The sequence below is a fragment of the Argopecten irradians genome, chromosome 1 (genome assembly GCF_041381155.1).
Source record: "Argopecten irradians isolate NY chromosome 1, Ai_NY, whole genome shotgun sequence".
Classification (NCBI taxonomy): domain Eukaryota; kingdom Metazoa; phylum Mollusca; class Bivalvia; order Pectinida; family Pectinidae; genus Argopecten; species Argopecten irradians.
Window position 1 is genome coordinate 31406942 of NC_091134.1, and position 25971 is coordinate 31432912.

The 25971-nt window shown below is 35.3% G+C and overlaps 3 protein-coding genes across 3 annotated transcripts in view; 2 read left to right on the plus strand and 1 right to left on the minus strand.

The window, feature by feature from the left end:
- LOC138324015 (serine/threonine-protein kinase 40-like) overlaps window positions 1-887 on the minus strand; it is a 24265-nt gene extending 23378 nt beyond the window's left edge. Inside the window, exon 1 of the mRNA XM_069268996.1 lies at window positions 770-887. The gene's annotated coding sequence lies outside the window, so the exon portion shown is untranslated. The remainder of the gene's footprint in view (window positions 1-769) is intronic.
- LOC138324023 (large ribosomal subunit protein bL19m-like) lies at window positions 886-8369 on the plus strand. Its single transcript, XM_069269007.1, has 6 exons — window positions 886-979; window positions 4922-5072; window positions 6021-6148; window positions 6644-6778; window positions 7400-7587; window positions 8074-8369. Exons 1-6 carry the CDS (start codon window positions 931-933, stop codon window positions 8305-8307), a joined length of 885 nt encoding a protein of 294 aa, XP_069125108.1. The 5' UTR covers window positions 886-930; the 3' UTR covers window positions 8308-8369.
- Window positions 8370-15602: 7233 nt separating this feature from the next.
- Window positions 15603-24611, plus strand: LOC138324027 (3-oxoacyl-[acyl-carrier-protein] reductase FabG-like). Its single transcript, XM_069269022.1, has 9 exons — window positions 15603-15741; window positions 17720-17847; window positions 18532-18624; window positions 19128-19213; window positions 22187-22280; window positions 22457-22526; window positions 23076-23112; window positions 23394-23457; window positions 23743-24611. The coding sequence occupies exons 1-9, from the start codon at window positions 15690-15692 to the stop codon at window positions 23899-23901; spliced, it is 783 nt and encodes a 260-aa protein (XP_069125123.1). The 5' UTR covers window positions 15603-15689; the 3' UTR covers window positions 23902-24611.
- The last annotated feature ends 1360 nt before the right edge of the window (window positions 24612-25971 follow it).

Consider the following 25971-nt stretch of genomic DNA (forward strand, 5'->3'; position numbering starts at 1 on the left):
AATGGTGTAAATTGAATGTTTTGAAACTGAAAATATCTACATCATAAAGCTAGAATAACCATTTACTCGAAAAACTCAAATTGTAGATCTAACGTATACATGTATGTGCTGTATAGATGTATAGTTCTAGGCTTATCTTGTGTAGCCGCGGACTACTGTGACATCACAAGACCATGCGACCGCCTAGCTCATTATCTCTGAACCGTAGTCGACACTACCCGTAAATCACGACCAAAACCAACAGATAGCGCTAAAAGCTAGGCGATCCGTTGGGTGGGACTTAATTTTTTATCCATCCAAAGCAATATCCTGACGTAGAAAAATTTTGGCTGCACAAAATCCTTTAAGAGCAAGTTAACTGAGGGGGTTATTGTGATAAAAAAATATCTAAATGTTTTGATAATATAACAGAAGTTTGATGTTCTGTCAATGATATACTGCACAGCATTAACATATAACAATACTCCTTAAATGTATTACGATATATTAAACGTATTTTGTTTGGTGAAAGTATCTCATCAATATACTCGTCTTGTGTGATTGCACAAGACAAGTCTAATCATTGGTTTTTGTCACATGTGCAACTGTTGACGTTTGCAAATTGAAATTTTTTTGTGATTGTTTCATTGTTTAGAACAAATAACTGAAGTAGATTGATGCTTCACACAGATATCAGATTTAACTATCTATTTTGTCATCTCTTTGTGTTAATGAAACAAATCTAAGATTATTTTTATCAACATTTTAGACGATCTCCTTTTTGTCCTACCTTTCTCTCCATTCATAAACAGGAAGTATACTTTGTCGAAATGGCGCTTGAAAACAGCGTAAAAGATACACGCACTTGATACAAAAAATGCCTTGTAGCGTAATCCTTTGCATCACTTCGTGTTGTTCAGGATATAAACATTTCATAGACACAGATCAAATATGGCGACTGTAGGACGAACGTGGTGTCACTTCGCCAAACGTTTACAATGTAATGTATATTTAATGCATCTGTCACTTTTTATTTTACGAGCACAGGTTTTATATATATCTTTGTTTGTCTACTCATTCATGAATATGGTATGATTAATGACAAGACGATATTTTGCCACAGAGGACAAACTCAGAAAGTTCAAGTTGTTACTGTAACTTAGTTGACATTGATAATGTTTTCGCTTCAACATTTACTAACAATATTTTCAAATGACACATTTGCTGTGGTTATAATGAACTCAAGCATGACAGAGGTAATTATAAGTCAGCCTTAACGTGCATAGAGACAGACAGTTCTGTAGCAGACCTCTAATTTGAGCTGAGAAACAAGTACATTCTATCAAAATGTAAAATAATCAAACTTAAACAATGAACACAAATAGCAAAATTGAAAGTAATTCTACATCTAAAGTTAGGTAGAAGTTGCAAATTAGTATTAAATTTGTTACAAAATGTCAAGAACGTACATATTTTGTATATATCTCATTTATGTCCTTGAAACATATAAACAAAATTTACCAAATTATACCCGAATTATGTTTTGAGACACAAAATTGGATTGCAACCGCTTTGTTTTAAGCGAAGCCAACAAAATGACCAGGATATGGGTAATGAGTTATTCATGATACCACGGCAAATGCAGCCTTACTCCAACAATGTTAGAGGTATAGCACAACGAGGCACTTTTGGAAAATTACGTCGTGTTTAACCTCTAACTTTCGATAGGCCATTTACACGATGCTGAGGGTAACATTTTCAAAGTTTGGATTGTGAAAATATAAAACGTGTAAATCATATTTAAATAGTCATCAATGTCAAATACCTACCTCTTTTTCAAAAATCAACAAGTATTTTGACAAAATCAGCCGTAAAATCCATTTAAAACAAATTTTTACATCTCCTAACGCAAGTTTTCATGACCCAGACAAAACTTCACGATGACAGCGATCCGGCCGGTAAATAGAAAAAAGGAATTGCAAAGTCCCCAAAATGCTTGATCTGCCTTTACTTTTACTTGCATTCTGCCCGCTTGAATTCACATTCTGTTTTTTAGCCCACCATCATCAGATGGTGGGCTATTCAAATCGCCATACAGATTTTGAGGCTGATCGGAAAAACAAGATAGCCGCCAGGCAGCCATCTTTGATTTTTTGCAGTTGAAGTTTGTTATCAATATTTCTTGAGAACTACTGAAGGGATTTTGTTCAAACTTCACTTGGAGGTTACCCTTGGTCCCTAGTTGTGCCTTACAGATTTTGAGGCTGATCGGAAAAACAAGATGGCCGCCAGGCAGCCATCTTTGATTTTGGCAGTTGAAGTTTGTTATCGATATTTCTTGAGAACTACAGAAGGGATTTTGTTCACACTTCACATGGAGGGTACCCTTGGTCCCTAGTTGTGCCATACAGATTTTGAGGCTGATCGGAAAAACAAGATGGCCGCCAGGCGGCCATCTTGGATTTTGATAGTTAAGGTTTGATATCCCCATTTCTCAAAGAGTGCTGAAGGGATCTTTCTCAAATTTAATATGTAGGTTCCCCTAGGGCCCTTGTTGTGCATATTGCATTTTTGGACCAATCGGTGAACAAGATGGCTGCCAGGCCGCCATCTTGGATTTCGATAGTTAAAGTTTGTTATGGCTATTTCCCAGATAGTACTGAAGGGATCTGTCACAAATTTCATATGTAGGTTCCCCTAGGGACCTAGTTGTGCATATTGCATTTTGGGACCGATCAGTTAACAAGATGGCCGCCAGGCAGCCATCTTGGACTTTGTTATTCAAAGTTTGTTATCGCTATTTCTCAGAAAGTACTGAAGGGATCGGTCTCAAAATTCATATGTAGGTTCCCCTAGGGCCCTAGTTGTGCATATTGTGATTTGGGACTGATCGGTCAACAAAATTGCTGCAAGGCAGCCATCTTGGATTTTTAGCTCACCTGGCCCGAAGGGCCGGTGAGCTTATGTCATGGCGCGGCGTCCGTCGTCCGTCCGTCCGTCCGTCGTCCGTCCGTCCGTCCGTCCGTCAACATTTCCTTTAAATCGCTACTAGTCATAGAGTTCTGCATGGATTGTAACCAAATTTGGCCACAAACATCCTTGTGGGAGGGGGAACAGAACTTGTATAAATTTTGGCTCTGGCCCCCCGGGGGCTGGAGGGGAGGGGCCCAATAGGGGAAATAGAGGTAAATCCTTTAAATCGCTACTTGTCATAGAGTTCTGAATGGAATATAACCAAATTTGGCCACAAACATTCTTGGGGGGAAGGGGAACAGAACTTGTATAAATTTTGGCTCTGGTCCCCCGGGGGCAGGAGGGGCGTGGTCCAATAGGGGAAATAGAGGTAAATCCTTTAAATCGCTACTAGTCATAGAGTTCTGAATGGAATGTAACCAAATTTGGCCACAAACATTCTTGGGGGAAGGGGAACAGAACTTGTATAAATTTGCCCAATAGGGGAAATAGAGGTAAATCCTTTAAATCGCTACTTGTCCTAGAGTTCTGCATGGATTGTAACCAAATTTGGCCACAAACATCCTTGGGGGAGGGGGAACAGAACTTTATAAATTTTGGCTCTGACCCCCCGGGGGCAGGAGGGGCGGGGCCCAATAGGGGAAATAGAGGTAAATTCTATAAATCGCTACTTTTCCTAGTGTTCTGCATGAATTGTAACCAAATTTGGCCACAAACATCCTTTTTGGAAGGGGAACCGAACATGTATAAATTTTGGCTCTGGCCCCCCAGGGGCAGGACAGGTGGGGCCCAATAGGGGAAATAGAGGTAAATCCTATAAATCACCACTTGTCCTAGAGTTTTGCTTGGATTGTGACCAAATTTGGCCATAAACATCCTTGGGGGAAGGGGAACAGAACTTGTATAAATTTTTGCTCTGACCCCTGGGTGCAGGAGGGTTGTGGCCCATAAGGGGATTTAGAGGTTAATAATAAAATTCCTTCAGAAAAGAAACAATGAACCTGTATTCAGAACATTACTTGGCATTACAAACCAGGTGAGCGATACAGGCCCTCTGGGCCTCTTGTTATATTCAAAGTTTGTTATCGCTATTTCTCAGAAAGTATTGAATGGATCTTTCTCAAATTTCACATGTAGGTTCCCCTAGGGCCCTAGTTGTGCATATTGTGATTTGGGACCGATTGATCAGCAAGATGGCCGCCAAGGAGTCATCTTGGATTTTGATAGTTGAAGTTTGTTACCGCTATTTCTCAAAAGGTACTGAAGCGATCTGTCTCAAATTTTATATGTAGTATGTTTGAAAAAGTTTAAAAAGTAGAGAAAAGATCCATCTTTCCTTTGTCAGATATAGATCATTCTTTGGTGGGCGCCAAGATCCCTCTGGGATCTCTTGTTGTAGTAACCAGCTGCCATATTTAAAACTAGGTCAAAATGTTACAGAAAGGATTTATCATATCTGTTCTGCTAAAATACTATTTTATGAGGCCTCAAGTTATGGTTTTCCTAGATAAATGGGATAATTAATACCTAAACTGTAAGTACACATCAATGTTATCACTGTTAGACCAAGAAATATTGATATTATTGCACTTTTCCTTCCGCCTTCATCTGACGTCGGAAGCTGCATCAAAGAAATAACCCCCTCGGAAATGAAAGTCGACAGTCGGCAAAATAACGTCTGATAAAAAAAACGGCTGACCAGTCGACTGTCATGTTATGGAAGTAATGCAGCCTATGGTCCCAGGGTAAGTAAGCGATAATGCGACATATACCTGGGACCTGGGGCGGCGTCTGATATTTTTCTATCAAAATCAATTCAAAACTCTTTTACCAGCTGGTATATCATGATTTCAATGCTTTAAAGAAGTGTTTCATTTTGTCCAAAAAATGTCCATGTGAGTCCAGTATTTTTTGGGGGGATTTTGTTTTCTTGAAACATCTCAAGGAAGAATTTTCTTTTGTTTTCCAGTAACATCTGCAAATCCACAGACTATCATTAAGAGGTGGTCAAACACAGTCCCAAACCATGTCCTGGAAAAACAAAGAGAATCACCTTTGTCATCTGGACAGTTAAAAGCAGAGCAAGTGGATGAGTCCATCAACGCTCCAAAGGACTTCACGTAAGATTTATACAATTACTAGTCACCAATTGTAAGTTTACAAATATGAGTTCAATTTAATCTACTGCCATATAACTTTATCCAATGTTATTTGAAATTTTCTGTAATAAGTGTATTTCGCTGTTTGTTTGGATTTATTTCACAACTATGTCTGTAACTTGCTGTCACCAGGAATGATCTATAAGGTATTATATACTGAAGTAAAAGACTGAGAAAATATGAAAAACAGCACAAAAATGAATGATTATCACTAGAAAAAATGTTGTAAATGTTTAAAATGACTTCTTTAGTATTACTGGAAAAGCATTGAAAAATATCAGTTTGGTTGAACTTAATCAGTTCTGTCAATTTGCTTCAGAGAGGTACATAAAAAGTTACATTAGAAAAAAACCTCATCCTTTTCATTATAATTTCACTCACAACATAAATACTTCAAAAGGGAAATTGCTGTAAAATTCATTGAACAAAATAGTCATTCAAACAGAATTGTTTGCATGTTTTTGCTTACATGTAATTGTTGTGCTACTAGATACAACTACATGTAACAGATGCATGGCAATATAAGATGATGACGTCATACAAGCTAAATTCTGAGGATTCCCTACCTGTTAGTATGTTTAACCTATCTAATGCTAGGGTTCATAGTGGCAAAGTGTTTAAGGTGTTCATTGTTTTGACATACATGCACATGTATTACCAATAGTCATTTACCTCTGGGTTGCAAGTTTGAAACCCATATATATATGGAGCAGTTGCCATGCAGGTACTTTTTTGAGTCTTTCACTTTAAAATGATGGCCAGAGATCTGAGATTGAAATCCTGACTTTTTTTTTTCTTAGGAAAGTGGGAAAAAATTAGGGTAGGGTGTAAAAAAAAAAGGTCGGTCAAGGAACCCTAAACAGACATTTTAATTTTTTTTTGCCTAATGCACATTTGATTCCATTTCAGGTCCTTATATCCGGAGTTCCTCCCTGAGCGCTCCCCAAAAGCAAACAAAGATAGTCTAAGGGATGCTTTGGAGAGGAAGGATATGTTAAACCGTAGGAGACACATACATTTACCTGAATTTCATGTTGGTAAGAAAAGTCATTTACATTGATGATTTGGGTGAATTTTGGCAAGTTTGAGGTGCTTAACAAGATTAACAATCTCCTGATATTTGAGAAAGATCTACACATCACAGTTAGTAGATAGCTGCTATAAGAATTATTTACCAGACACTGGAAAAAAATCTAAAAGAGTTGAAAAAATAATTCACATCTCCTAGTGTAATAAAATATTGAATCATAAAACTTGGAAGAATGTGTAATGTTTTGCAAACAGCTAAACAGTATTGTGACTTTAATACACATAACTGGGAGGAGTTGCAGTCACAAAGCGTTTAGTGTGCCTGGTATTCTACCGTAATTTTACTTGGTAACCATTTTGAGACGTATTAAGGCAGCTCTCTAATCTTTGTTGTCGGGATTCTGCAAGCTAAGCCCTCATAACTAAAAGAACCCCTGGAGTATCGAGGATGGATGATTACCTATATAAAGAAGATAATATTTTTTTCTGGTTGCTGCTCACAGGTAGTATATTAGCAGTGACGGCCGCTGATCATTTTGCTCCAAACAAGACCAACAGATTTGTTGGAATATGCATTGAACGTTCAGGACATGGAATGAGGCATACATTTACATTGAGAAATGTCATTGATGATCAAGGTATTGAATAACGAGGATAATTAATTATTTCCCAGGTCACATAAGTCTCCATTGACATATTACTAATGTCTTTTACAATTATACCTTTGTCATGCATCTTACATCATGTGTAGGAAACAATTTACATCCCAACTTTTTCTCAATAACAAAGTGGCCAAAAGTCTTGATATTTGGCCTCTCCCAATGATCAATGCTGGAGGGCTACAAAATTTGTTCAAATGAATGACATTAACCTTTAGGCAAGGTTACATAGATTCACATATGCTAAAATCTTTATATGACCCCTTATCAATGAAATACATACAGATAGGCCTAGAGATGTCTGTGACATGTTTGGTTGAAGGAACAAATTTTATTCAAATGAATGACCTTGATCTTAATTCAAGGTCATAGAGTCAAAAAGGCTAGGATTTGATGTCCTGTTTTGTAGTCAAATTAAATAGCCTTGATATAGATATCTCAATTTATCATATACAATCATATACAATCATAGTTAGTATATAACAAAAAGGACATCAAGGAAAAAACATTGTTTTCATGAACTGGAATATATTTACACAGCACGAACTTTCCTTTCTTTTTTTCCTGTTTTGATAGCATTGTGTTGTGTCTTTTCAACAGGTATTGAGATTTCATATCACCTTTATAACCCTACTATACAAAAAATTGAAGTACTAAAACTTGAGAAACGAACTGACGAGCACTTGCGATACCTAAGGAATGCCCCACATGAATACAGCCGAGTGCCATTCGACATGAAAGCCACACTAGTTGCCAGAGGCCAGGCTGTTCCAGTTAACAATATTGTAGTAAGAATCCAATTAATATTCTCGAGAAGTCATAATTATGGCCTGGGTAAAATTTCCCAAGAATGCATCATTCGATTTCAAGATGGCGGACCTCATTGGGACAATCAGGGCTGCCACCTTGAATGGTGCATTTTGGGAGAGTTTATTAAGTCATCATAACCATAGAAATAAGTTCTTATTTTATTATTTCTCAAAATGTGGTAGACTAAATAACTTCCACTATTCTTGACAGCTTCTAACACATGTAAAAGTATAAGAAATTATATAGGATTGCCATGACAGATAAAATGGCATCTCCAATTTTTTATATACTGTATTGGAAAATACAGTAAACATGATCAATTGATATCAGGTTGATGGTCTGTCATCATGTTAATTGATGAGAGATTTGTTGGCCATTTCATCAAATTCTTTCAACATTCAAGCAACTCAATACATTGCATTATTTAAAGCATATTACTTCAACAATTTCTTTTACACTTGTAGGTACCATTAAACCCGAGACCTTGGCTAGAGAGATGGGAACGACAGAACTTGAAGGGAGCCGAATTCACTTTGAAACCGTTTACTGCAAAGCAACAGAAAAAGTTTGACGCCTCACAAGCCCCACTAAAGTGGGAAAAGTATGATCTAATGAAAAAGTATAGAACAACTGTGAACAAAAAGGAAAGGGACTCAATCAATAGGGAAATGTACCAAAGTAAAACAATGGAAGATTAACTGTGTGTAGGTGTCAATTGATGTCATATCATATCAGAAATAAAAATGGAAAGTAACAATGACTTAATCTTGATGCTTTGTTCATATTAGATATAGCAGGAGAATGCTAACTTTGACTTGGATGCTAGTGCAAGATGTAAGGATGGACTGAAAAACATCAACACTAAACATCGCCATATTAAGATGGATATATATAAGACTGTTATCGCTATACCAGTAATACATTTGTAGTTTTCTGCTAATATTGGATGTTTGAAATGAAGAGGGGATAGCAGAGAAAAACTGAAGAAATATTTGTACATGTATTTTATCCGTCTTATGAAATAGAAAATATATGGTTAATGTCTTGAGATATCATCCTTGATATTCCAGGGGTTACTATCACTGTTGTTATAACCACCACTGAAATACATGTATGTCGTAGTAAAACTGAAGGCTCTGTGTGTGACAACAGATGAGCTGGCAGTTTGGTGCTTTGATGTGTACATTAAAAGTATTGAATAATGGTTTACAGTAGTTGACTGTGTGACTTTGAAGTTGAGCGTCGCTGTGACATGTTCCAATGGTGGATATTACGACGGTGACAGTAACCCCTATAGTATTGAGGATGTAAATATAGCCTGTAGTAAGAGCTTCAACTGATGTTTTAAGAGACCATGGTCGTGTATACTTGTTATCCTGTAACAAAGCAGTCAAAAGGACTGATTGAAGTTAAAAGAAGCCAAGAATGGTGTATATGTATATGTTCATCTTTCAAACAATATTTCGGCATGGTAAGGTTGGCACGTGCTGAAATTCAATACAGCTGTTTTAGGTTAAATATGCTATTGGTTAGTATATTACGACAATTTCAATGTTTGGCACATGATAAAAATCGTTCATTAGTATATCTTGCATTTTTAAAAGCCCACCTTTTCGAAACAAAAAATAAAGTTTCTTAAAAACATCAATACAACAGAGGGAAATATATATTGATGGCCTAAGATGAGGTTACAACACCAAATAATTGCAAGCTTCTATCCAAAATCTATGTTAACAATGAAGATTAATTTTGTTGTTTTGCCGCCGTCTCGGCTGGCGTAGTGATCGTCAACCAACGCGGTAATTAGGACGACGGCAGGAAATATAAATTAACATTTAATTTATTTTAATGAAATTGTTCATAAGGCGAAGATCAGACAAGTATAGTATTAACGGTAAGCTAATCGCTTTTGCGACTCTACAAAATTATCAATCTCGTTTTACATTTCCATTGTAAAAATTAAAAGACGTTTCAGAAAGGTAGCGGGCCTTCATTTGGTCACAGGCGTCTGCTTCTGGTTTTGGAAAAAAACATGGAAGGAGATCAGGAGGATTCACCTGATGACGGGACAATGATATATCAGGTATGTATGTATATGTAGGTAATTAAAGAAGGTGAATTACCTTTTCGGAAGAAATTGAGCTACTGCCTATATTGGCTGTGCTAATCTGTCTAATATAGATAATATCACAGGGATCTGAGAATTAGATACAGATAATATAATCATGGACCCACCAGAGTGCCCTAAGGCCATTTTTAGAGGTCTAGATGAAAAAAAAACGTAAAACGAGAAGGGTGGGAAGCTCCCAGACTCGAAATTTCAAACCCGCATAGCTTTAGCGGCTATAAAAACACATTTCTAGCACATCTTCATAAAAACGGTTACTCTCATTGGAAAGAGCGATGATTTTCCTTTCAAACTCATCCTACACATCTATACAAAGTGCCGGCACTAAGAATTACCAGCCCCATTTGCACAAACATTACTCTTCACGGTTGTCTAATTAAAATCCATGGTGTCTTTTCCCGATATAATATGCATGAGCGAGGCCTCCGCTGCAATCTCTCTTCTCGGGCTCGCAAGTACTATCTTGTACGTACAGCATATATATATATAGTATCTTGTACATATGAACAACTTAGTGTATAAACTTGTACGTACAAGATACTACGTTGTGCGTGCAAATGTACTATATCATAATTTGTACGTACAAGATACTGTAATAATTTGTAAGATATGAAGTTGTACGTACAAGATAATAATTTGTAGGTACAAGATACTAGGTTGTACGTACATGATACAACGATGTACGTTTAGACGTACAAGATAAGTGTTTGTGCATACGTACGTACAAATGTACACGATACTGTAACAATAGATACTAAAAAGATACTAAGTTAAACGTACAAGATAATAATCTGTATGGACATGATAATATTTCAATAATATTTCAATAATATTTCGTTCGAACGCAATAGTATTTCGTTCCCACGCAATAATATTTCGTTCGAGCGCAATAATATTTCGTTCGCACGCAATAGTATTTCGTTCCCACGCAATAATATTTCGTTCGAGCGCAATAATATTTCGTTCGCACGCAATAGTATTTCGTTCCCACGCAATAATATTTCGTTCCCACGCAATAATATTTCGTTCCCACGCAATAGTATTTCGTTCCCACGCAATAATATTTCGTTCGAACGCAATAGTATTTCGTTCCCACGCAACAATATTTCCTTCCCACGCAATAATATTTCGTTTGAACGCAATAATATTTCGCTTGAACGCAATAGTATTTCGTTCCCACACAATAATATTTCGTTCGAACGCAATAATATTTCGTTCGAACGCAATAGTTTTTCGTTCCCATGCAATAGTATTTCGTTCCCACGCAATAATATTTCGTTCGAACGTAATAGTATTTCGTTCCCACGCAATAATATTTCGTTCGAACGCAATAATTTTATTTATTTCATGTCCGCTCCCAGCCACCGTACTTCGTACTGCTCATCGCTAGTTATTCGATACATATGATATGACGGACAATGACATATATCTCTAATCGTTACCATATAATTTCTACAGTTGCATATGTTTGAAAAGTAACGGCAAAATCTATATATAGATATACAAATTCCCCCTTTTAGGTCATCTGACCCGAAGGGCCAGGATCATGCAGCACCGTATGTCGTCGTGCGCCGTTTGCCGTGCGCCATGCGACGTGCGTAAACTTTTCATTTAAACGACTTCTTATCAATAACCAAAATGTCGAGGGTACTGATATTTTGCTTGGAGCATGCTGGGATAAAGGGCTATCAAGTTTGTTCAAATGAATAACATTAATAATAATAATAATAAAATCTTTTATTTAACCAGGGTTACATATTTAGACAAGTCTAATTTAAAATATGGCCCTGCATCAATTTATACAGTTATCACAGACAACAGTTTAATACAGACAATACCTTAATTAAAAAGGCATATACATTCATATCAACATGTAAATATGGTTGCTTTCTAAAATATTGGTAGAAAGTATAACACTAAAATTGTGAAAATACATCCTTTAAATATTTTTGTTTAAAAACAGCAACACTGGGAGCATTTCTAATATCATTGTTCAATCCATTTAGTACATTGGAACAAGTGTAAACAAATGAACGCTTAAAATAACTTGTTCTAGCATTAGGAATATAAAACTTATTTGAAATTGAAGATCTTGTATTTCTCATACTAACATCCTTAATATAGGTAAACATGTTACTGAAGACACTAGGAGTATCCCCATGTAAAATTTTGTAAGCAAGAACAGCTTTCCTAAAAATAAAATAGTTTTCTATAGGCAGCCACTTCAACTGAGTAAAAAGTACTTTGGATGGTGTTAAAATATCTCTAACATTTAGTAAAACTCTTGCTGCTCTTTTTTGTAGCTTGCACAATTTATGAATATAATATTTGTTACTGGCCTCACTCCAAACAACAGAGCAATATATAAATTGTGGAAAAACTATACTTTGGTAGACTTTTTTCAGAACATCATTTGACATAAATGGCCTTAGCCTTTTCAGAACACCAATCTTTTTTGAGACTTTCTTTGATACATTAGTCAATATGGTCTTTCCATGAAAGACAACGGTCAACAAAAACTCCAAGGAGTTTTGCACAATATACAGATTCAATATGAAAATCCTTTATATTTAAATTCAACTGTCGGCATTTGGATAACCTCTGTGCTGATCCAATCATCATGCACTGGGTTTTGTTCAAATTCCAGACTGAGTTTGTTTTCTCTCATCCACTTGATTGTACAATGTAAATCATCTTTCATTTGTGCCTCTAAAAGATCTACTGACTTATTTCTCACACTTTGTGAGGTATCATCGGCATACATAATTACAGTAGAATGTTTAAGACATTTAGGATAATCATTTATATTCAAAATAAACAGCAGTGGCCCAAGTATTGAACCCTGTGGTACTCCAATATCTATAGGTTTAAAATCAGACATGACATCCTTGTAGCTTACTGCTTGTGATCTGTTTGTCAGATAAGACTCAAAGAACCTTAATGAAAGAGGTGATACAGCATATGATTTAAGTTTATGTAAAAGAACAGCATGATTAACAGTATCAAAAGCTTTTCGAAGGTCGATAAATACAGCACCAGTTAGAAAACCTTCATCAATATTTTTAAGCCATTTATCTACAATATTAACTAAAGCTGTATCAGTAGAATGATTTGGACGAAATCCAAATTGACAATCACTTAAAAGTTTGTTCTTAGAAAGAAAATCATACAGAGTATTATGAACATGCTTCTCTAAAAATCTTACTAAGAACACATAATACAGAAACAGGTCTGTAGTTATTGACCAAGTTGGATTCACCAGCTTTAAAAATAGGAGTAACCTTGGCCTTCTTCCATTCAGAAGGAAAAGTTCCATTAGAAATGGACATGTTCAACAAAAAGGTCATTGACCTTCATTCAATGTCACAGGGGTTAAAAAGGCTAAAATCTTCAAATGACTTCTTCTCAAACCCAAAGGCACAGGGTACTCTTATATTAGGCCTATGGCATGCTGGGATTAAGAGCTACTAAGTTTATTCAAATGAATGACCTTGAACTTCATTTAAGGCCACAGGGGTCAAAAAGGCTAAAATCCTTAAACGAGTTCTTGTGAACAACTAAGAGGAGGTAATATAAACAGTTGTTTTCCATATAACACTGGATCCTTATAGACATATGTCTGTAGGATACGAATTACTTAAAGATACTAAATCATTAGATTTACATAGATTTCTTAGGGTTTTTGACTTCCTACAAACGTTCTTACACCTGAAATTAGAAAGTTTTCAAAATTACAACATTTTATTTGAATTATATTATTGGCAATGCGAGAGAGATTTTGGTGTTTGGGGGGAGGGTCCGAGGGTCACCTACGACAAAAAAAATATTACGATTTAGAATGGCTGAGATGAGTTTTGGGATGTTTTTCAAATGATGAATTTGCGAGCGCCGAAGACGCGAGAATTTTGTGTTTGAGGAGTGTTCGGGGTCTCCCCCGGGAAAAATATTACGATTTCAGAATGGCGGAGCCTGAGTTTTACGATGCATTTTGATGAATGTGGGACCGCCCGAAGGCGCGAGATTTTGGTGTTTGAGGGGGTTCGAGGGTCTCCCCCAGGTAAAAATATTACGATTAAGAATGGCTGTGATGAGTTTTACCAGAAACATATATACATAGAGATTGGCAACTCCGCTATTTTTACGACCGGCAAATGTACCTCTGTATGTGCTGAGGTTTTTTGTAGATAACTCTTAAATAGCTAAATACAGTAGAATACCTTTGATATGTTATAAAAGTTCAGTAGTTTTCAGATGGTTTGAGTACAATTTTGGATAGAAAAAATAATATTTTAACTTATATATCAATGAAACAAAATGCACTTCCGGTTTTAAATGTCCGATTTTCCAAAAACCAGGTAAAATTGCTGATTTTCATGCTTTCAAAAATCATATTAAAGATTTAAACTTTGTGTTGATGCAAAAATATCATGTTTAGGAGAATACACTTTAAAGTAGTTAGCCAAGGGAAAATGCCTATAAACCGGAGGTCCTAGCTGCGGCCTGTCAAAAAAATTATTTTCAAGCGTTCTTAACATGATACTTTTTTAATTTGAAGTTGCCTGCATTTAGAATTGATATTTTGTGAATGTCGTTATTAGGAGATTTCAGATAAGATGGCGTGATGTCACAGAAAGTTTACATCCGGGTCCACTCCTCAAAGATACAAACACAGTATGGCGACTAATAAAAACAATAACAGATACGTATACATCCCTGCTACCCACTCGATACTTTGACACTTTTGAGGCTTGCAAATGCGATTGCAGCCGAAGCCTCGCTCATGCATATTATATCGACCACACCGTCAGGATGAATATTAATTAGCTGCTGTTCAAGGTGTTTGTCATAATGGGGCTTTACATCGTCTTAATGCCGGCACTTTGTATATATTTGTAGGATGACTTTTGAAAGGAAAATTATCGCTCTTTCCAACGGTAGTAACCGTTTTTATGACGATGTACTAGAAATGTGCTTTATAGCCGCTAAAGGTAGGCGGGTTAGAAATTTTGAGTCTCTGAGTTTCCACCCTTCTCTTATATAGTATCACAGGTTTACGACGCGCGCGCGCAAAAAAAAAAGAAAAAAATACTAAAATATTTTTAGTATTTTTTTTTTTTTTTTTGCGCGCGTCGTAAACCTGTGATAGTACCATGTAGAATATGATTTTTTATCGGTTTTGATCTAGACCTCTAAAACGTCTAAAATGGTCTTCTAAAGGGCACTCTGGTGGGTCCATGATTATACAATCTGTAACTAATTCTCAGATCCCTGTGGACGGCCATAGAAAATTATTAATAATTAATGAAGTATAAGTTATATATTTGCTTCGCAATCGGTGTAAATCAAATAAATTAGAGTCCGGATGTTCAAATCAGCTACATCGATCGTCTCACTTATAAATCCTTGGTCGCGATATCGATTTATGTCCATGTACAATGTATGCCACTTTTACAATGGACTCATTTCCAAACTTGTCAACAATGTGTCAACTAACATTTTAGAAATCAGCGCCTTTCTAAAATTTGATTGTTATTGAAACAGATGACATGTGAACTGACAATGGGTCAAATATACATGTATACATATTTATAACAACTACACAGAAATCTATATATATATATATATATCTAAATGTACGTGTATTTTTGAAAATAAATGAAAACATCCAGTACACTGAACTGTTACGGTAAATTCTATCTAAACAGAGACCTAGATATTATATCTAGGTCTCTGATCTTAAGTACTATATATATATATATAACTAAATAGATCTCCCAAAATATAAAAAAATAATGAGGAATAAAAAATGAATGTCTGCTAAATTGTTTATCATTATTAAAAAATCATTTTGACCATATTTTAACAGCTCGATTACTTTGATTTTGACGTTTACGGATTTTAATATCGGTTGTCCTTTTTATTTTAGTTACTCCTATCACGCAGGGAAACAAAATGTCTGCCTCTATGGGGAGAAGTCTCGCCGGGAAAGTTGCACTAATAACAGGTAGCGTATCGGCTTTAATAACAAGTACTATAACGGACCCGTCTGTTTTTCATGCGATTTAACTGATTTTCAGACAAATGAAGATAATTTGGATGTTTCAACTGATTGAATGATCACGTTAGCGTGAGGTCATGATGTCGAGAAAGCATGGTTAGCTTGAAGAGTTAGTTTTACCTATTGTTTCACGGTCATGTTCACGTCAGGAAGTATCTAGAATATCATTCGTAATCATGATTGATATTATTGAAATGTAATTTGAAATATTTCGGGACATGTTTTGCCGCTCGAGGCTGCATTGGTGTGTAAGCTCAAATATTTTCCATAGCAGCTATTAGCTTATAATTAATTTACATGTAAGACTTACAGTACTGTACAGTGCTTAGGCCTACAACGTATTGAACGTAACGCGAAATTATAAAATATTCTAGATAGAATACTTTATACCCTATTATATAATTCGTTCTTGGAAGTGGGGTTGAGTTTTTTGTTTTAAAATGTCCATATCAATTAATAATAATTTGTAAAGTAAAAACAAGTTTTGTGAACCCCCATGGCATACACACACATGTATAACCTAAAACCTTACTACATATTTAATTGCTAGAATATGTTCCACTCGCAGTACATGACTCATACAATATATGGTTGATTTGATTTGTGTTGGGGAATTTCTTTGCATGTTTATTGGGATATTATTATTCGGTTATTTAAATTGTCAGACAATGCTTACTCCTGCCACCTTTCTAGATTTTAACAATCAAACTATTTTATCAAAACCACAAATCAAAGTTCGCTCTATACCATTAATTATCTTGAGCTTCCATAATACCATTCAGCCAAACGCTCTGTAATTATATCACAGCTAGATCCTCTTTTGAACATAAAATTGTATGTTAAACTTTAATTGCTGATAAAATTTGGTTTACCACAAATATATATAGACTTAAACTTTAAAATATTTTTCCATTTCTTAATGTCTTATGAATGCATATCTATTGTCAGAAACATATATACATAGAGATTGGCAACTTCGCCAATTTTACGATAGGCAGATGTACCTCTCTATGTCCCTAGGGGCTTTTAGATAAACTCTTAAATAGTTAAATACAGCAGAATAACTTTGATATGTTATAAAAGTTAAGTAATTTTCAGATGGTTTGAGTACGATTTTGGAAAGAAAAAATAATATTTTAACTTATATGTTAATAAAACAAAATGCACTTCCGGTTTTGAATGCCTGATTTTCAAAAAACCAGGTAAAATTGCTCATTTTCATACTTTCAAAAATCATTTTAAATAACATCAATTGGGAAAACTGATCTCATCAAACCATGATAAAATGTTTAAACTTTGTGTTGATGCAAAAGTATCATGTATAAAAGAATACATTTAAATGTAGTTAGCCAAGGGAAAATGCCTATAAACTGGAGGTCCCTCTGCCTGTCAACATAGACAAAGAAGGAGTTTCCAATCTCTATGTATCCGGTATATATGTTTCTGCTATTGTCTAGGAATGTTTCCATTTCTTAATAATCAAATAATTTATCATTTCTGAATTCATCACTGAAACAGTTTTATATAAAACATAGAATATTTAAGTCCATTCTAAAGTGCACAATGATCAATCTACACGTATAAGAACTGGTAACTTTCCATTCTGATCCATTGTAGTTAATGTGTATATCATGAACTTTCCTTCGTATCACTCCTTCAGTGAAACGAAGGGAAGTAACTGATAGGCTCAAATGGTGGCTTTCAAGCGAACATTTCATTAATTTTCTATATAGATGTGTTTCCCTGTTTGAATTGGAGAAAAAAAAAAAAAAAACTTTTTTTTTTATTTTTTCAATTTAGTTAATAATGTACTCAGAAGAACACAAGGATAGCTAGAGAATATATAGATTTTCATTTGCCTTAAATGTTCATATTGCTCACCTCTCTATATTTGTAACAATTGCTTATTTATTTATTTATATAGGTGCCAGTTCTGGTATTGGGGCAGCAACTTCTGTGTTATTCTCCAAACTAGGTGTCAAATTAGCCTTAACAGGACGAAAGGAGGACAACCTTCAGAAAGTTGGTCAGCAATGTTCACATGGAGAGAAAGTAAGTGTAATACCTTAACATAAAGGAAGAAATACAATAAAAAATTTAAAGCCTTTTAGCAAATTAATGATATTAGTATTGAAATCTGGTAAAAAAAATTTAGTCTGCATGCTTTAAGATATTGAAATCATCACTTAGAAATTAAATGATAGTCTTTGACTCTTGAGTTGATCCTATAAAGTCCTTGTATAGTACAGAGTTATCTTCTCCTGAGGATAGGTATTGAATCACCTTGTTTTCTCTGAGTTTTAATTTTTTTATCAGTATTTATGTGATGTCATCAATATAGAATCATCTGTATATGCATTATATGCATAGATAATGATTTCAGATTTTAAAATCATGCCCTACGCTGGGATCAGAGCTAAAATTCATACAAATTCCCTTCTCCTTCACCCAAGAATGTTTCTGGCCAAATTTGGTTTAATCCATGCATAAATCTATGACTAGTAGCAATATTAAAAGTATTTACTTCTATTTCCCCTATTTGGCCCCGCTCCTCCTGCCTCCGAGCGGTCAGATCCAAAAGTTTTGGATAAAATTTTGTATTGGTATTACATTCATTTTGAACACAACAAGTTGTGTGGGTACATTATGTTACACTAGTTCAGATAGATACTCAGTTGAAATTTTGAGTTTGTTTCATTTCAAACATCTTTATAATATCAATCCTTTGTATTTTAGCCATTACTTGTCCCTGGAGATCTTGCCAAGGAGGAAGATGTCAAAACTGTGTTTGATAAAACAGTGAACCACTATAAGAAACTGGACATTTTGGTTTGTAGATAATAAGGGCTCCTGATTAAGTTAGAATATAGATAGATTTGTGTGTTTCAAAAGCAATATGATATGTAATATTGTTATTTGATGTTCAAAGTTAATAAAAATAGTTGTTTGCAGTGTAATAAAGAGCACAGAGGATTTTGTCCTATATGTACACTGTATTAATATACTGTTTAGTCATGTTAAAGGATTTAAAATGAAAAACAACACTTTAAACACAAAAAAAGAAGAAGTTAAAACTAATATCTGTTCACAAAAAAAAAGGAATTAAACTTTTATGAATGAATTTGCCAAATATTTTCTAACATATGAACATGGTGCACCAAACACCCAATTGTGAATTAGGATATTGAGCAACAATACAAATTAAACAAGATTCATATGGTCACTTCTTTATTCTATCTTTATGTTCTACATTGTAGTATTCAATAAACTTCAAACTGGTTTGATATAATACACCTTTATTTCACTATTCATATAATTCATTACTATTTCAGGTAAATTGTGCTGGGATTATTGAGTTAGGCAATATTGAAAACACAACACTTGAACAGTATGACAGAGTCTTCAATATCAACGTTAGGTGAGTAAAATGTTTCTAAAGTCAACATTCATTCATGCATAAAAAAAATGATGCAATTTTTCATTTCTGCTTCAAAATATTGAAGTGTGTGTGCCATTTTGTTTTCTTCCAAACTTTTAGCACAATGAATTTTGAAGAATTGAAACCAATAAAATATCAAAATAAAGTTTGTTTCATTTGATTAATGCTGGAATCATGCTACTTACATAAGTTATCTCCCTTCCACTATGTACTTTAATAGATTGCCCCACTCCCTCCACTTGATGGCTGATCTCCCATGATGCCCCATCCCTAATTACCTCCCCTTGCATTGATGATTTTATTACAGATATGTGTATTACATGACCATGCTGACTGTTCCACACATCACTAATTACCTCCCCTTGTATTGTTGATTTTATTACAGATCTGTGTATTACATGACCATACTGGCTGTTCCCCACATCACTAATTACCTCCCCTTGTATTGTTGATTTTATTACAGATCTGTGTATTACATGACCATACTGGCTGTTCCCCACATTACTAATTACCTCCCCTTGTATTGTTGATTTTATTACAGATCTGTGTATTACATGACCATGCTGACTGTTCCCCACATCACTAATTACCTCCCCTTGTATTGATGATTTACTAATTACCTCCCCTTGTATTGATGATTTTTGAATACAGATCTGTGTATTACATGACTATGCTGACTGTTCCCCACATCACTAGTTATCCCCCTTGTATTGTTGATTTTATTACAGATCTGTGTATTACATGACCATGCTGACTGTTCCCCACATCACTAATTACCTCCCCTTGTATTGATGATTTTTGAATACAGATCTGTGTATTACATGACCATGCTGACTGTTCCCCACATCACTAATTACCTCCCCTTGTATTGATGATTTTTGAATACAGGTCTGTGTATTACATGACCATGCTGACAGTTCCCCACCTCACTAATTACCTCCCCTTGTATTGATTATTTTATTACAGATCTGTGTATTACATGACTATGCTGGCTGTTCCCCACCTCACTAATTACCTCCCCTTGTATTGATGATTTTATTACAGATCTGTGTATTACATGACCATGCTGGCTGTTCCCCACATCACTAATTATCCCCCCTTGTATTGTTGATTTTATTACAGATCTGTGTATTACATGACCATACTGGCTGTTCCCCACATTACTAATTACCTCCCCTTGTATTGTTGATTTTATTACAGACCTCTGTATTACATGACCATGCTGACTGTTCCCCACATCACTAATTACCTCCCCTTGTATTGATGATTTTTAAATACAGATCTTGTATTACATGACCATGCTGACTGTTCCCCACATCACAAATTACCTCCCCTTGTATTGATGATTTACTAATTACCTCCCCTTGTATTGATGATTTTTGAATACAGATCTGTGTATTACATGACTATGCTGACTGTTCCCCACATCACTAATTATCCCCCTTTGTATTGTTGATTTTATTACAGATCTGTGTATTACATGACCATGCTGACTGTTCCCCACATCACTAATTACCTCCCCTTGTATTGATGATTTTTAAATACAGATCTGTGTATTACATGACCATGCTGACTGTTCCCCACATCACTAATTTTCTCCCCTTGTATTGATGATTTTTGAATACAGGTCTGTGTATTACATGACCATGCTTACAGTTCCCCACCTCACTAATTACCTCCCCTTGTATTGATTATTTTATTACAGATCTGTGTATTACATGACCATGCTGGCTGTTCCCCACATCACTAATTATCCCCCCTTGTATTGTTGATTTTATTACAGATCTGTGTATTACATGACCATACTGGCTGTTCCCCACATTACTAATTACCTCCCCTTGTATTGTTGATTTTATTACAGACCTCTGTATTACATGACCATGCTGACTGTTCCCCACATCACTAATTACCTCCCCTTGTATTGATGATTTTTGAATACAGATCTGTGTATTACATGACCATGCTGACTGTTCCCCACATCACAAATTACCTCCCCTTGTATTGATGATTTACTAATTACCTCCCCTTGTATTGATGATTTTTGAATACAGATCTGTGTATTACATGACTATGCTGACTGTTCCCCACATCACTAGTTATCCCCCTTGTATTGTTGATTTTATTACAGATCTGTATATTACATGACCATGCTGACTGTTCCCCACATCACTAATTACCTCCCCTTGCATTGATGATTTTTGAATACAGATCTGTGTATTACATGACCATGCTGACTGTTCCCCACATCACTAATTACCTCCCCTTGTATTGATGATTTTTGAATACAGATCTGTGTATTACATGACCATGCTGACTGTTCCCCACATCACAAATTACCTCCCCTTGTATTGATGATTTTACTAATTACCTCCCCTTGTATTGATGATTTTTGAATACAGATCTGTGTATTACATGACTATGCTGACTGTTCCCCACATCACTAGTTATCCCCCTTGTATTGTTGATTTTATTACAGATCTGTGTATTACATGACCATGCTGACTGTTCCCCCCACATCACTAATTACCTCCCCTTGTATTGATGATTTTTGAATACAGATCTGTGTATTACATGACCATGCTGACTGTTCCCCACATCACTAATTACCTCCCCTTGTATTGATGATTTTTGAATACAGGTCTGTGTATTATATGACCATGCTGACTGTTCCCCACCTCACTAATTACCTCCCCTTGTATTGATTATTTTATTACAGATCTGTGTATTACATGACCATGCTGGCAGTTCCCCACATCACTAATTATCCCCCCTTGTATTGTTGATTTTATCACAGATCTGTGTATTGCATGACTATGCTGGCTGTTCCCCACATTACTAATTACCTCCCCTTGTATTGATGTTTTTTGAATACAGGTCTGTGTATTACATGACTATGCTGACTGTTCCCCACATCACTTATTATCCCCCCTTGTATTGTTGATTTTATTACAGATCTGTGTATTACATGACCATGCTGGCTGCCCCTTATCTCATCAAAACTCAAGGAAACATTGTCAATGTATCCAGTGTGAATGGTATTCGTTCTGTAAGTATTATTTTGATTTATCAATTACATGTAATTTATAATTAAATACTAATAATCCTTTTAATCAATACATTAATTCTTTCTAAAACTTTTTTAATGTCTCAATTAGCTTCGTTCAAAATTCCTTCAGATTCATCTAAATAAACTGTTTTGATATGTGATGCATTGTATTACAGTTTCCAAACGTGCTGGCGTACAATATGTCGAAGGTTGCCCTAGATCAATTAACAAGATGTGTAGCTCTTGGTAAGTACAATATCGATTTTATTTAAAGTACCATATTTGACCCAATAATTGCCAAGGGTGGTTTAATAAAATTAAAATTATTGCTCAGAGTAACCAGAGATTTAAATAGTATTTATATTTAAATCTCTGGAGTAACCCATTAATCATTTTACAAAAGAAATCAAATAGAGAAATCTTCACGATTTTCATAGTTTAAGTCTGCATTTGACAGTGAAATTGAGACCTCTAAAAGAGGAAGGGGCAAGTATAGGAACAGTGGCGCTTATTGGCTCGATTATAGTATGATGTTAAGCTGTGACAAATTATTTTGTATTGTACTATGAATCCTGTTTTGAGTTTAAAAATCAGAACTGATATCCATGAACCTGTTAACAAAGCAATGTCTGAATTTCACCTTTCATAACAAATTTAAATTAACTTTTCCAAGGCAACTTAATGCGTTTTGTGATTTACATTCATAGAAGTTCTACTGTATCTATGATTGATGCTAAACATTTGCTGATTCTAATTTATACGTGTAAATTTTGTTGATTTTGAACTTACTTCCAGAACTTGCTGAAAAACAAGTAAGAGTGAACAATGTCAAGTAAGTTTGAAAACAATCTCATGTTTACTTTTTTATTATTTAGTGAAAACAATGTACTACATTGTGTATATTAAATTATTTACTTTTTGTGTTTGAAAAATGATTCATGATCCATTCAAGTACACACACTTTTACGGCCAAACCAATAATACTAAAAATGATATGTTAAATTTATCAGATATCGAACACATATGTATAGTTTTGCTCATGTCTCTGTTTATAAATATTTATGGAATGCTGTTTATGAATATTAATGGAATTCTGATTTTTTGCCTTTGTAGCCCAGGTGTCATTATCACAGAGCTTCAGAAGAGAGGCGGTTTAGATGATGAAGCTTATGCTAAGGTAAGTTCAAGGTCAGAAAAAAATCACAGACACATACTTTAAATCACACTCTAGACCTGGTTGTCATTGGTATTTAGAAGACTCAAATACAATACTTATCTAACTGCATTAATATTTATCTGAAAGTTCAAAGGGTTATGCCCTATTTTGTTTTGAGACTAGAAATATTAGTACATTTATGAATATTTGGAGTAAAAGTATCAATAGTGCCCTAAAATTCATGAGAAATATCCCAACAGAAACAGAAAATTCAGCATATTTCATCAGTTGTATTTGTATTGGCAGTTTCTGGAGCGATCTAAGGAAACACATGCCATGGGAAGACCAGGACAACCTGAAGAGGTTGCCAGTGTCATTGCATTTCTTGCTTCCGACGACGCCTCGTTTGTAACAGGCGCTTCCGTCCCCATAGACGGAGGTCGACATGCCATGTGTCCAAGATAATGAGTGCTTGATGAGGAGCCACACGTGTTCACATGTTCATATAATTACAGGAATTCACACCAACAGTATGCTCATAAAATGGGACAAAAATATTGGAATAATTCAAAATATACCTATACTGTCGAAAATAGAATCTACAAGATTCACAAGATACAATTTGTAAAGATTCAGTGTTTCACTAGTATTTTAAGGGCAAAACTACATATAGAATCTACATATAGGTACATATAGTTGATATATATTGTTTGGAACAAATGACTAGCATGCATGCATTGGCATAGATGTAGCATGTATTCTACTTATTGGGTATTACATGCAGGCTTTGTTGAACAAAACCTAGTGCTATCAAATCATTTACATGTATTTGTGAAGAAGTACAGTTTTCTATTCAAATACATTGTATATATATACAAATATTAAAGAGTTCAAAGAAACCATTTTACCATATGATATTAAGCTAGATCTATTGCAGCTGAAGTTATCATTTGAACGAGTACAATGTATAAATTTTATAATATTTAACAAAATCAGGAACAAAGTTGTCACGGTATTCTATATACACTGTGTGAAAACATTAGCGATTTTGAAGAAATCTTTTCACCATATGATATTTAAGCTCGATCTATTGCATATCATGTTATGATTAGAACGGTTACAATGAATACGTGAAAAGGTGATACCAATATTTTATAAAATCAAGAATAAAGCTATCATTGTCTTCGTGTTGCTTATTTAATGAATGGGATCAAACTTATACTGCCTTTCATATTTAAAAATTATATATGGGAAGTAAGTTTATGAAAACGATTCTCGTCATCTAAAAATGATATAAATAAAACTATTTACAACAAATCTGGGTTTTTTTTTAGGTCATAATGACCTATAGTCGTCATGTTTCGTCCGTCGTCGTGCGCCGTCCGCCGTGCGTTAACTTTTCACATTTTGATCTTCTCAAGTTTTACCGGTGCGATTTGGCTGAAACTAACCTGAAATGATCCTGAGATGGTCCCGACAAAGTGTTGTTATTTTTCGGGTTGATCCAAAATCCAAGATGGCCGCCACAGTCGCCATCTTGAAAACACATTTTGAACTTCTTCTCAAGTTCTACCGGTGCGATTTGGCTGAAACTTGCATGAAATGATCCTGACATGGTCCAGACAAAGTGTTGTTATTTTTCGGGTCAATCCAAAATCCAAGATGGCCACCACAGCCGCCATTTTGAAAACACATTTTGAACTTCTTCTCAAGTTCTACTGATGCGATTTGGCTGAAACTTGCATGAAATGATCCTGACATGGTCCGACATTTGAAACAGATGGCCGCTGAAACAACATTTGAAACATTTTGAAATGCGATTTGGCTGAAACTTGCATGAAATGATCCTGACATGGTCCCGACAAAGTGTTGTTATTTTTCGGGTCAATCTGAAATCCAAGATGGCCGCCACAGCCGCCATCTTGAAAACACATTTTGAACTTCTTCTCAAGTTCTACCGGTGCGATTTGGCTGAAACTTGCATGAAATGATCCTGATATGGTCCCGACAAAGTGTTGTTATTTTTCGGGTCGATCCGAAATCAAAGATGGTCGCCACAGCCGCCATCTTGAAAACACATTTTGAACTTCTTCTCAAGTTCTACCAGTGTGATTTGGCTGAAACTTGCATGAAATGATCCTGACATGGTCCCGACAAAGTGTTGTTATTTTTCGGGTCGATCTGAAATCCAAGATGGCCGCCACAGCCGCCATCTTGAAAACACATTTTGAACTTCTTCTCAAGTTCTACCGGTGCGATTTGGCTGAAACTTGCATGAAATGATCCTGACATGGTCCCGACAAAGTATTGTTTCATCTCTGGTTGATCCCAAATCGAAGATGACTACCATGACACTATATCTAATTAATTTCCTATATGTTAAGGCCCTTGGGCCTCTTGTTTGAAATAAAACTTGTTGAAAGAAATTTTAAATGATCCTGACAAAGTGATACCATATATAATTAATTTTACTATTGTCAAGGTAGTCAGATGACCGTTAAGGCCCTTTGGGCCTCTTGTTTAATTTAAACTCAC

Excerpts from the sequence above, each read along its gene's own strand:
- LOC138324023 (XM_069269007.1), top strand. The coding sequence starts at position 931 with ATGGCGACTGTAGGACGAACGTGGTGTCACTTCGCCAAACGTTTACAA. Across the intron at positions 980-4,921 it reads CTTCGCCAAACGTTTACAAT|TAACATCTGCAAATCCACAG; the intron begins GTAATGTATATT and ends TTTGTTTTCCAG. Across the intron at positions 6,779-7,399 it reads AAATGTCATTGATGATCAAG|GTATTGAGATTTCATATCAC; the intron begins GTATTGAATAAC and ends TCTTTTCAACAG.
- LOC138324027 (XM_069269022.1), top strand. The coding sequence starts at position 15,690 with ATGTCTGCCTCTATGGGGAGAAGTCTCGCCGGGAAAGTTGCACTAATA. Across the intron at positions 18,625-19,127 it reads ATAAGAAACTGGACATTTTG|GTAAATTGTGCTGGGATTAT; the intron begins GTTTGTAGATAA and ends TTACTATTTCAG. Across the intron at positions 19,214-22,186 it reads GTCTTCAATATCAACGTTAG|ATCTGTGTATTACATGACCA; the intron begins GTGAGTAAAATG and ends ATTTTATTACAG.